Below are 13,063 nucleotides of genomic sequence, written 5' to 3' on the forward strand. Positions count from 1 at the left end.
TAAAACTTGCGGACAAAGGGGAAGATAAAACTACACCTCCCGTGAGGCTTTGGAGCTAGAACAACTGCAGGTGGTCGGGCACGGCGCCCCGACGCCTGCCGGGAGTTGTAGTTCCCCCGGCCGTGTCACTCCGGTGTTGCCCACCCCGGCAGCCCTGGGAAGGGGCGGGGCGAACCTCAAGGGGCTGCTCTTTCCTTTGTGGACGTGGCGAGGGGCGCCCTTGGCCCGCCCAGCTCTCATCGGCCCCGCCCCATGAGGCCCTCAAGAGCGTTCATTGGTAGGAGGGCGGGCCTCTGCGCTGCAGGAGGCGGGGCCTGGCTGGAGAGCAGCCAAATTGGGCATCTTTTTGGAGAACTCGGAGTGGAATTTAGAGAGCGAAGTGAAGCTGCCTGACCGGGTAAAGGGAGGCGGGGGCGGCTGCCCTGCCCAGCGAGGACGGTTCGGGTCCACTTGGGTGGAGGATTGGGGACCAAGCTGAAAGCGATGCCCGGGGGCCTGCATGATTTCTTTCTGGCCACGACCCCGCCCTGAACTATGCTTGGGAATTGCGCCACGTCTCCCGCTTGAATCCTCCCCACTTGCGGCCCTGGTACGCCTCTGGGACTTCCTCAGAGGATTCGGTCCCCACAGCTGGCTTAACCTCAGAGAACCCCGCCTCCCTTCTCCCCTTCCTGTCCCTTCTTGAGCTCAAAACTTTGCAGCCAGCTACCAACTCTCTGTCCTGTCCTAGGCTCCCCCATCCCCATCCTCCTGTCTCGTCTCTGTCCTGTTCTCTGTGACCCCTGACTCCTAGCCTCCACCACTCCTCAGGGACTGATGATGTGGCAACCGTCACTTCTGCTGCTGCTGTTGCTGCTCAGGCGCGGAGCCCAAGGAAAGCCATCCCCTGACGCCGGCCCTCATGGCCAGGGGAGGGTGCACCACGCGGCCCCCCTGAGCGAGGCCACTCATGATGACGCTCACGGGAACTTCCAATATGATCATGAGGCTTTTCTGGGACGAGAAGTGGCCAAGGAATTCGACCAACTCACCCCAGAGGAAAGCCAAGCCCGTCTGGGGTAGGAGAGAGATGGAGGGGGAGGAGGATTCAGGGTTGTAATTTTAAAGAGGGAGGAGGTCAGGGGAGGCCTCGATGAGAGGGTAATATATGAGACACGTGGGTGTATGGGGGAATAGCATTCCAGGCAGAGGGAACTGTAAGTGCAAAGGCCCTGAAGCAGAATCGGGCCTGATGTGCCTGATGTGTCTGAAGAACAGTGAGACCTATGTGACTGGAACCCAGTGAGTGGAGGGAGAGAGTAGAAGGTAGTGGCAGAGAGAACAAAGGGGTCAGGTTGTGCAGGGCCTTTGGGGCCACAGTGAAGTTTTAAGCTTTTCTCTGAGTGAGATAAGGGCTGTGGGATGGCTCTGAGCAGAAGGAGGACGTGAGCTGACTTAGGCTTTAACAGGATCCCTCTTGCCATGCAGGGCACAGACTATAGCGAGCAAGAAGCAGGGAGCCCAGTGAGGAAGTGACTGCAGTCTTCCAGGTGGGAGAGAAGAGACTAGGGTCACCAGATTCAGGGTGGAGATAGCGGTGGTGGCCAGGTCTGCTGGCTGGGATATTGTGCATGGATGGGGTTGGGTGTAGAAAGGACGGGGGAGGAAAAGCAGTGATAGACTTACACATAATACAATGCCTGGAGCTGTTCAAAGTGCTTTACGAGATTTAAGTCGTTTAATCCCCACACGGATTATGAGGTATGTTCTGTTATTTATCCCCATTTTACAGAGGGGGACACTAAGGCACAGACAGGGTAAGTGACTTGCCCACGGTCACACAGCCAGCAAGAAGAGGTGGCAGGATTTGAACCTAAATGTCTGGCTCTAGAGCCCAAACTCTTAACCACCGCTGGAACCTCAGGGTAGCCGGACCCCTACGAAACAGAGCAGAGACAGCCTAGCGCGGGAGGAAGGGATCAGCGACCTGGGCAGGGCCATCTCAAATTCAATTCTGGGGACTGGTTTGCGGGGATTTCGGGACGGTGACAGGAAGAAGGGCTCCACGTGGCCTGTGTTAGCGCTTGGGCGAGAACACAGACCAATGACGGGGCATTGCCAGGGGAGAGGGATGGGACCTGGGAGCCGAGAGGCGTGGCTCGAGAGACGGGGCATGAGGTGGGGGCCTAAAAGGGCTTAACATGTGACATGGAGGTGTACAGGATCAGGCTGGAGCACGGGGAGGAACGGGTGGAAGCCGAGCCTGCAGTGTTGGGGCTGATGGTTGGGGCAAAACCTGATAACGGCTGGGAAAGACTAGAGAAAAGGGGCGAGTCGCAGCATACCTCGGGGCTGCAGGGATACGGGCCTGAAATTGACGCTCGCAGCCCGGGAGGGGGCCGAGCAGAGGCCGGGGCTAGAGGGGCTAGAGGTTCTGAAGACTGGCAGAGCCAGGGGAAGGGGGCGGGGCCTGAGACGGCAAGAGGTCTGGAGAGTCTGTAGCCGTGGCAATCGGAGTTCAGAGTGAGTCTTGAGACAGGGAATCTGCGGGCGAGGGGCACGGTGTGACTCCCTGCCCCCTGCCCCCCTCCCCAGCACGTGCAGGCCAGAGTGGAGAGTGGGACCCTGGATTGTCATAGGTCCTTTCCCCAAGCGAGCATGTCGTGGACCGCAGTGCCAGCCACAGGCCCGCCGCGTCTCGGAAAGGGCGTTATTGCCTCTGGGAGCGGACCCTGGATTAAGGGGGGGCAGAGCCCTGAGGAGGGCGTGGAACCGGGATTGACAGGCGCCTCCTCCCAATTTGCTGGCGACTCAGGGACAACATTTTCAGCCCTATGTGGGGGTGTGTCTCGAGTTCCTGGAAGAAGGCGGGACCCGGGGGTCGGCGGGGCCCGAGACTGACGTGTGCCCCGCCCCGGCTCGCAGGCGCATCGTGGACCGCATGGACCGCGCCGGGGACGGGGACGGCTGGGTGTCGCTGGCCGAGCTCCGCGCGTGGATCGCACACACGCAGCAGCGGCACATACGGGACTCAGTGAGCGCAGCCTGGAACACGTACGACACAGACCGCGACGGGCGTGTGGGTTGGGAGGAGCTGCGCAACGCCACCTACGGCCACTACGAGCCGGGTACGCGAACCGACCCCTGCTCCCCACACACACCATGACCCGGACCTTTTTGACACCTTCATCCTGAGAACGTTAAGCCCGTTAACCAGATTCATGACCTTTGACCTCCGACCCTTGACCAGGGTCTACCCACTTCTAGAACCCCATCACCCTGAAACCCCCAACCCTTTATCTCTGGTTTCTCGTTCTGACATCCACTGGGGAACTTCAGATCCTTGACCAGGGACATCTACCTCCTAAGCCCTATCGGCCTGACCTTTGATCTCTGACCTCTCATCCTGAGAGCCCCAAGCCATTTATTCCTCCTCTGCCTCTGGATTCCCTCCTCTCCAACCCCATGCCCCAGTCCTCGGCCCCCCACGGCTCTTATCCACTCCCTCCTGGACCCTCAACCCAGCCTCCGCCTCCAGCCTGTCCCTCGCATACACCCAGAGGGATCTTTCCACACTCAGAGCTGACCTTGACCTTCCCCTGCTCACAGCCCCCCATGGCTCCCCAGGGTCCCCAGGAGAGAGTCTTAGCTCCTCAGCCCAGTCTCACCCAACCATCCACCATCGTTTTTCTGCATTTTCTGCCCCAGCTAAATGGATCTTCTGCAGTTTCCCCGAACTCACAGTGCTCTTCAAACCTCTACACTCTGCACATACTGTTCCCTTTGTTGAAAATGTCCTTCCCCTCCTCTGTGTCCAGCAAGCTGAGTCAGTATACTGCACCAGAGCGTGACTTTGGGGCCCAGTGGGCCAGTATCAACTCAAAGTCCATCCTTCCTGGCTGCGTGACCTTGGGCAAGTTATTTCCTCTCTCTGACAGTCAGCTTTCTCCTTCATAAAGTAAGAATAAATGAAAAAACGGAATTCCCTGGAGGCCCAATGGTTAGGGCTTCGTGCTTTCACTGCCAACCGTGCGGGTTCAATTCCTGGTCGGGGAACTAAGATCCTACAAGCCGCTCGGTGCAGCCAAAAAAAACCCCCAACAACAACTACTACAAAATAACTCGTTTTGCTTGCTTTTTGTGAGAATTAATTGCAATTTTGTAGATAAAGAGCTTAGCACATAATAAGCTCTCACTACAAGGTAGCTACTATTAATTATTATTATTTCGGTGGAGGTCTCCCTGCCCTGACTCCCCAGAGTTAGATTCCTTTGTCTTTTTTTTTTTTTTTTTAATTTTTGGCCACACCCTGCTTCATGTGGAACCTCAGTTCCCAGACCAGGGGTTGAACCCGAGTCCCCTGCATTGGAAGGTGGAGTCTTAACCACTGGACCACCAGGGAAGTCTCAGATCCCTTTGTCTTAAAGCACATCCCACCAAGATCCCTCCTTCCCCAGGTGAAGAATTTCACGATGTGGAGGACGCAGAGACCTACAAGAAGATGCTGGCTCGGGACGAGCGGCGTTTCCGGGTGGCTGACCAGGATGGGGACTCAATGGCCACTCGGGAAGAGCTGACGGCCTTTTTGCATCCTGAGGAGTTCCCTCACATGCGGGACATCGTGATTGCTGTGAGTGGGGGCCTGAGGAACGCTGCTTCCCACCTCCCTCCCGGGACCCAGGCTTCTGATGCCAGGACTAGCCTCCCAGCACTTACCTTCGGGGCTCCAGTGCCCACCCTTCAACCCCCCAGTATCTAATTTCTCCTGATCTGGCCTCCCCCTTTCTGTGCTCACATCTGGGGTCCAGGCACCCAGCCTGCCTTCAGAAAACCACATCCCCCAGCAGTGCCTTAGATAGCCCCCATCCTGGCTGAACCCCAGGAAAATCCCAACCCCAGACATGGAGTGTCCACTCTGAGGCCATTCCTGCTGGCCCCCCATCTTCTATTACTTTATATATATATATATATATATATTTTTTTTTTTTTTTTTTTTTTTTTGCCAACTCTGTCTCTATTTTAGAGTGGCAGGATTTTTTTCTCTTCTCTCTTTTCTTTTTTTTTCCATTAGACTTTAATTGCTAGAGCCATTTTAGGTTCACAGCAAAATTGAGTGGAAAGTCCAGAGATTTCTCCTGTACCTCCTGCCCATGCCAGGTGTAGTTAACTTCTTCCACCCAGTGGGGTTTCAGTACCTATAAGACAGCTCAAAGGACATGGCTCAGAATATTATCTATAGCCCTTGAAGAGGAACTAAAGGGTCCTTGACTATGCTTAATGACTAAACTAATAATATTTTGTTCTGTTTGACTGTTTTCCTTTGTTTCTGCATTTTCTCAGCCCTGATGCCTCTTTCTCCCCAGGAAACCCTGGAGGATCTGGACAAGAACAAAGACGGCTATGTGCAAGTGGACGAGTACATCGGTGAGTGGGACCTGATTCTCTTCCCAAGGAGGCCTGTCCTCTCCCAAGCATGGGTGGCAGCTGATATATATCAGCCATTAGAGCGAAGGCTCTCTGAAGTGGGGCAGGGTTGCTGCCTGGGTCCATCCATCCACCCAACATTTACTGAGTATCCACTGTGGGCCAGGCCTAAGGAACATTTACTGAGCACATATATTTCTTGGGCCCAACAAATCTTTATCAAACACCTTTTGTGTGCCAGGCTCAGGAAACATTTATTGAGTCCCTTCTGTTTGCCAGACCGCAAAAGCATTTATCAAGCACCTACTGTGTGCCGGGCCAGGAAACATTTATCAAGCACCTACTGCATGTTGGTGGTCGAGGATAGAGCAGAGAATATCACAGGGAAGGTCCGTTCCTGGGAAAGTGTGGAGTTTCTACAAAATCAGGGCTCAGGAGCTGTGTTTGGTTGGGATAGGATGTCAGGGAAATTGTCTTGAGCCTGCATTTACACAGCAAATCCTGCATCTCCTGTTATTCAGGATGTCGGGGAGCCCTCAAGACACCCCCCAGTTCCCCATTGGTTCTGCCTCTGTCCCTGTCCTCAGGGGTACAAAGAATTTGGTTGAAGGGAGGCTATTAAACGTGGAAGTCTTTAAAGTTTGAAAACATTGCTTTATAGAATGCTTTTATGGAACAAACCCATAGGCAAGACATTTCAATTTAAGCATCATTTATTTTTTTCTGAAGAAGATAGAAGTCTCTCTCTCTCTTTTTGGTCAGAAAGAACTCCAGGGACTTCCCTGGCAGTCCAGTGGTTAGGACTCGGTGCCTTCACTGCCATGGCCACAGGTTCAGTTCCTGGTCGGGGAACTAAGATCTCGCAAGACGCACAGCATGGCAAAAAAAAAAAAAAAAAAAAGACGTAAGACCATTAAAAAAAAAAAAAAAGCAAGGCTGAAGGCTAAGTGGGTAATTGTGTGCCTGGCACACCTGTTCCATCTTTGAGGCCATCCCTCCCTGTGACAGCCCCCTGGCCTGGCCCCGGAGTAGAGGAAGGCATTCTGTCCTCATTATGGTGGCTTTGTGTCTGGTATAAAAAGACTTGTCAGGTTGTAATGTCTTCCAAATGTATCTGTGGGCCCTTGGGGTGAAGAGCTTTTCAAACATTTACAAATAATTGCAACAAAGGAGAGGCTCCTAGCGTCTCCAGGGATGTTCTGGGTGTGGTGAGCTGTTCAAAGTGTGGCTATAGAGGATCTCCCACTGTGGGTGCCTCCTATGTGCCAGGCACTGCACCACACAGCGCACACTCTGTCTCATGCGTGTGTTGATCAAATGGATGGATGATTCGATCAATCACATGACCAATCAATGAAGCCAATTTCACCTGCAGCATAACGATCACCTGCAAGTCGGGTTTGTTATCAATTCCATTTAACAGAAGAGGAAACTGAGGTGAAGGAAAGTGAAGTGGGTGGTCCGAGGTTCCGGGCTCCAGGAGTGTCAGGGCCAGGCTGGGAGGCCCCAGGAACTGCCCCTGATGTCGCCCCCTCTCACCCCCCAACCCCAGCGGATCTGTACTCGGCAGAGCCCGGGGAGGAGGAGCCAGCCTGGGTGCAGACGGAGCGGGAACAGTTCCGGGACTTCCGCGATCTGAACAAGGACGGGAAGCTGGATGGGAGTGAGGTGGGCCACTGGGTGCTGCCCCCTGCCCAGGACCAGCCGCTGGTGGAGGCCAACCACTTGCTGCACGAGAGTGACACAGACAAGGTGCAGGGGCGCAGGGGGATGATGCTGGCCCGGTGGGCAGAAATGACCAAAACGTGGGCCTGGGACTTCGGGGTCCCTATTTGGCTGGAGAAAGAAAGAGGGACAAAGATCGAGATGGGGAGGGAGGAAAGCAGGAACAGAGACCCAGGGAGAGGGGGACGGAGACCATGGGAGCCATACTTGGCTCCAGGGAGGAGTCTCCCAGGCAGGGCCCCATGGCATCCCGCTGACCTCTGACCCCCTCTCAGGACGGGCGTCTGAGCAAGGCTGAGATCCTGGACAACTGGAACATGTTCGTGGGCAGCCAGGCCACCAACTATGGCGAGGACTTGACACGTCACCACGATGAGCTCTGAGCCCCAGCGTGCCCGCTGCAGCCTTGTCGCCCCATGGGCTGACCCGCAGAAGGGCCCCAGTGACCAGGGCCCCCTGTCCGGCCCTGAAGGATGCGGACACAGCCTCCAGTGTCCCCCTGCCCCTGGGCTCTCAGGGACCCACAGGGTCAACTTCTCTCCCTGAGACATCACAGCCCGCCCAGATCCCCCCAAGGGCTCACAGACCCAAAGTGAGGGACCATCCACTTCTCACTGGCAGAGTCTCCCTGCCCAGACCAAGGCCCCCTACGCCAAGCTCAGTCTGTAAGAGCCTCCACTAACCCCCAGCTCCGAATCTGAGCCTCACACCACAGAGACGAGAAACACTCCCCCAGGTGCCCCGAACTTGCCCCCAGCACTTGCCCAAAGGATGCCTCCTCTCTGCCAGGGAAGCAATAAAATCTAGTGCTGGGGCCCCATCTGTGTGTCTCCCTGAGGGGGTAACAGGGGCCTTGGGGGCTGTGGCTGGGAGAGGAACATGCTGGGAGTTGGGGGGCTGTGGGCTGAAGGAGGGGACAAGGCATTTGAAGAGGGAGCTCTGGGGGTTGGGCAGGGTTTGAGGTCGTCCCTGGAAACAAAATAAAACTAGAGGGCAGAAGACCTAAATAGACATTTCTCCAAAGAAGACATTCAGTGGCCAACAGGCCCATGAAAAGATGCTCAGCATCACTAATTATTGGAGAAATGCAAATCAAAACCACAATGAGGTACCACCTCATGCTACCAGTCAGAATGGCCATCATTAAAAAGTCCACAAATAATAAATGCTGGAGGGGGTGTGGAGAGAAGGGAACCTTCCTACACAGGTGGTGTGAATGTAAATTGGTGCAGCCAATGGAAAAGAGTATGGAGGTTCCTCAGAAAACTAAAAATAGAACTACCATATGATCCAGCAATCCCACTCCTGGGCATGTAACCGGAGAAAACTAATTCGAAAAGATACATGCACCCCAATGTTCATTACAGCACTATTTACAACAGCCAAGACATGGAAACAACCTAAATGTCCATCGACAGATGAATGGATAAAGAAGATGAGGTACATATATACAATGGAATACTACCCAGTCATAAAAAGAATGAAATAATGCCATTTGCAGCGACATGGATGGACCCAGAGATTATCATACTAAGTGATCTAAGACAAAGACAAACATATTATCTCACTTATATGTGAAATCTAAAAAATTATACAAATGAACTTATTTACAAAACAGAAACAGACCCACAGACACAGAAAACAAACTTATGGTTACCAAAGGGGAAAGTGGGGGGAGGGATAAATTAGGAGTTTGGGATTAGCAGATACAGAGTACTATATATAAAATAAACAACAAGGACCTACTGTATAGCACAGGGAACTATAGTCAATATCTTACAATGATCTATAATGGAAAAGAACCTGAAAAAGAATATATATACAGCTGGATCACTTTGCTGTACACCAGAAACTAACACAACATTGTAAACCAACTATACTTCCAAAAAAAAAAAAGAGTGAACCCTAATATGTCTATACACTTTAGCTAATAATGATGTATCAATACTGATTTACCAATTATAACAGTGCCACACTAGTGCAAGATGTTAATAGTAGGGAAAACTGGGAACTCGCTACTGTCCACTCATTTTGTAATAGGGAAGAACTTTTGTATTCTATTACAAGTTAATCACTAAAGGGATTTTGCCTTTAAGCTTAAATCATACATAATAACCCATCTCGGGGAACCCTGCCTCCCAGGTGACGAGCATTAAGCTAAAACACCTTTGTTTAGCTCAAGGGAAACCTCCTGACCAGGCCCACCTGTGAATGGCTGCGGGAAGGAAGAAATTAACACCTCCTGAGTCTGACCCGGAACCAGGACTTTCTCTCTCCCCTTTTAGTATAAAAGGAGCCTGAATTCTAACTCGGGGAAGATGGTTCTTTGAGATGCTGGTGCACCATCTTCTCAGTATGCTGGCTTTGTGAATGAAGTCACTATTCTTTGCCCCAAGGACTCATCTCTGGATTTATTGGCCTGACGTGGGGCAAGTAGTACCAATTTTTGCAAAGCCTGCCAGGAGCCTTGCAGCAGCTCATGGCCAACCAGCCCTGGTTGGGGAATTTTCGGGTAAGGCCCTAGCAGCTGCGGGGACTGCTTGTCCTGAGGATCTTCCCTTCAAAATTCCCCAAAGCGGCACCAGCTGACCCATCGCTTGGCAGTGGGAGCAAGAAATTGACCTGTGGGAGCCGACAGGCTCCATACAGCAGGGTAAGTAGTTCTGGTGTGTACAGCCGGAAACTTTTTCCTCCACTTGGGGCTTTTTCCTCCGGAATAAGCCCGTTTGTTTTGTATTTGAGCGGGGGTACCCTGTTGGAGAGAGGCAATAACAGCTGGACTTTTTCCCGATTTGTGAACGGGATCGTTTGTTTCTTTGGATGCTGGCGTTTGTGTGCACTGTTTGTGTTTTGTTTGTCTTGTATTTCTGTCTTTAAAAATTGGGGAATGGGGCTTCCCTGGTGGCGCAGTGGTTGAGAGTCCCCCTGCCGATGCAGGGGACACGGGTTCGTGCCCCAGTCCGGGAAGATCCCACATGCCGCGGAGCGGCTGGGCCCGTGAGCCATGGCCGCTGAGCCTGCGCGTCCGGAGCCTGTGCTCTGCAACGGGAGAGGCCACAGCAGTGAGAGGCCCGCGTACCGCAAAAAAAAAAAAAAAAAATTGGGGAATGTTTCTACTATCCCTAAAGAAAGTCCTCTGGGGTGTATTTTGGGTAGGTGATCTGATTACAGCTATTAATCCATGACTGAGAGGAAGATGATATTTCATGGTAACAATGTGTGGCCACAGTACCTGTTAAGATCTCCACGAGAGGGCTAGGGAGGGTTATCTTGGGACCCTGTGCCCCATGTAACGTCACCCTTGCTGTGGTGTTAATTCCGTTGCCTGCAGTCTCCTGTGTTGTTGGTCTGGATCCAACAGCTCTCCAAGGAGTCGCGTTGCGTGAGGGTTGAGTTGATGGCTCTTGTGATATGTAAAATCCCGTGACCAAACTTGAGGATTTATTTAGGTTTTTGTTTGTTGTTAGGGGTTTTTCATTTCATTTTGTTTTGGTACCATTTTTTCATTTACAGATTGATGTCAAATGAGGGAAAGGAACACAGACACACACACACACAAACACCTGTCTGTTCTTGTCCAGAAGTGGGACATTCCCAGGGAGAAGAGAAAGGTTCCACTTGGTTCCTAAAAATCACTGAGAGGCCCATCCCAGAATTCAGCCTGGTTGGTGGAGGCCAAGGCCAACAGGCATCCTTTTAATGGTTAGAGATGCTTCCTCGCTATTTATGGTTTTATGGTTGCCTTTGAATGGCTCTGTGGTTATTCTGTGGAGAAACAGGGAAGAATGATGAAATCCTCTAGGTGCAAGCATTTGTGCTGCTACACTAGGGTGGGAAAAGTCAGACAGTTGTCACTTTATGGTAATAAAAACCCAAGGGAACATCTGTCGTACAGCAAGAAAAGGAGTGAGGGGGACTCAACACAAAGGAACCTGCCCTACCGAAGATCAGCAAATAGACTTAACTCAAATGCTTCAAGCTGCAGGAAATTTCAGATACCTGCTGGTGTTTGTGGACACGTTCAGAATGGGTGGAAGCATATCCCACCTGGACAGAAAAAGCCTCTGCAGTGGTGAAAGCTCTCCTTAAGGATATTATTCCCGGATTAGATTGTCTTACACCCTTCCAAGTGACACTGGACCTGCTTTTGTCTCCAGTATAACCAAACAGGTATCTAAAGCCCTGCAAATTAATTGGAAAGTCCATTCCTCCTGGAGACCACAATAAACAGGAAAAAACCCAGAAAATGAATCATACATTAACAAGAAGCATTGCTAAAATATGTCAAGAGACTAATTTAACTTGGGATAAGACCTTGACAGTAACTGTTTTGTTTTATCCAGAGTTTATAATTGTTATCTGTGGGAGGGTTGGAATTTTAATCCAAGTGTGACTCAAAGCTTTTAATTATAAACATGATGACATACTGCCCCCTAGTGGCGAACTGTGAAGAATTGGTTTAGGAAGGAGTAGGGCAAATTTGTAGCTCTCTGAGGGCTGCATGTTTGAAAACATTTTTTTTTAATCAAAATAATACTCATACATAGCAACAAATTATTTTTATGGAGAAACTTATTATAAATAGCTGCTCAGCACCTGGTCACTCTTAGTGTCTCTCCCCAGGTTTGTTGTTTTTTTTTTAAATCTTTTGCACATTTTAAATTTTGGCAATATACTCGTAGGATACAAAATTCTAAATACATATGATGATACTAAAACCAAAGCCTTCCTTCCACTAAGGTCGCCTCTTCTGGCAGCCAGTGTTTTTCTCAGGGAGAATTTACACAGAATTAAGCAAAAAATGCACAACTTGTTTTACTTCTAATGGAAATGATAGCAGATAATAACCTTTCTTGTTTCTCTTAATGCTTTTTTTTTTTTTTGCGGTACGCGGGCCTCTCACTGTTGTGGCCTCTCCCGTTGCGGAGCACAGGCTCCGGACGCACAGGCACAGCGGCCATGGCTCACGGGCGCAGCCGCTTCGCGGCACGTGGGATCTTCCTGGACCGGGGCACGAACCAGAATCCTCCAATTTTAAAAATTATTTATGGGCTTCCCCAGTCTTACAGCTGAGTGATATTCTTCTGGATAAATTATTTAACCAGTTCTCTACTGAACAACATTTAAGTTGTTTCTAGTCTTTTCTCTTCCAAAGGATGCTGCACAGAAGGCACTAGCACATCCGTAATTTTCCATGAATTTAACTGCAGATAAATTCCTAGAAATGGAATTTATGAATTCGGTAGACACTGCCAAACTGCCAAGGACATCTCTTTGTTATTGCAGTGAATTTTTTTTTTTTTTTTTTTTTTTTTTTATATTGCGCTACGCGGGCCTCTCACTGCTGTGGCCTCTCCCGTTGCGGAGCACAGGCTCCGGACGCGCAGGCCCAGCGGCCATGGCTCATGGGCCCAGCCGCTCCGCGGCATGTGGGATCCTCCCAGACCAGGGCACGAACCCATGTCCCCTGCATCGGCAGGGGGACTCTCAACCGCTGCGCCACCAGGGAAGCCCCTCATCTGGCTTTTTACTTAGCATGATGTTTTCAAGGCCCACGTTTTAGCGTGGATCAGAATTCCATTCCTTTTTATGGCTGAATAATATTCCATTGTATGTCTAGCACATTTTGTTTATCCACTCATCAGTTGATGGACATCAACTGGGTTGATGGGTTGTTTCTACACCATTAGTGCTGCCAGGATCATTCATGTAGAAGTTTTTGCATGAACATGTTTTTAATTTTCTTGGGATCCCAAAGCTGATTTTTTTAAGAGAAATGGAAATCTACTCACACAAAATGCCCGCCCCTTTTCTGCATTTTTAAATTTTAATTCATATAAAGTCCACTCTCTTTGGTGAATTTTGACAAATCATCTTCATACAACCATCACCACAGTTAAGATTAGAACAGATCCATCCCCCCTCCTCAAACTCT

At 50.8% G+C, this 13,063-nt stretch overlaps 1 protein-coding gene across 4 annotated transcripts; it reads left to right on the forward strand.

Annotated features, from left to right (window-relative positions):
- Nucleotides 1-26: 26 nt before the first annotated feature.
- On the forward strand, nucleotides 27-7,948 carry RCN3 (reticulocalbin 3). 4 transcript variants are annotated; one of them, XM_033844246.2, is made up of 7 exons: nucleotides 27-397; nucleotides 811-1,058; nucleotides 2,905-3,107; nucleotides 4,437-4,609; nucleotides 5,343-5,403; nucleotides 6,956-7,155; nucleotides 7,404-7,948. In XM_033844246.2, the coding sequence occupies exons 2-7, from the start codon at nucleotides 817-819 to the stop codon at nucleotides 7,509-7,511; spliced, it is 987 nt and encodes a 328-aa protein (XP_033700137.1). In that variant the 5' UTR covers nucleotides 27-397; nucleotides 811-816; the 3' UTR covers nucleotides 7,512-7,948. The 4 variants fall into 4 exon arrangements, with proteins under 4 accessions (XP_033700137.1, XP_073652258.1, XP_073652257.1 ...); XM_073796157.1 differs by lacking the exons at nucleotides 27-397; nucleotides 6,956-7,155; nucleotides 7,404-7,948 and adding exons at nucleotides 430-589; nucleotides 6,166-6,941; XM_073796156.1 differs by lacking the exon at nucleotides 27-397 and having other exon boundaries at nucleotides 633-1,058.
- Nucleotides 7,949-13,063: the final 5,115 nt, after the last annotated feature.

The sequence above is a fragment of the Tursiops truncatus genome, chromosome 19 (genome assembly GCF_011762595.2).
Source record: "Tursiops truncatus isolate mTurTru1 chromosome 19, mTurTru1.mat.Y, whole genome shotgun sequence".
Lineage (NCBI taxonomy): Eukaryota > Metazoa > Chordata > Mammalia > Artiodactyla > Delphinidae > Tursiops > Tursiops truncatus.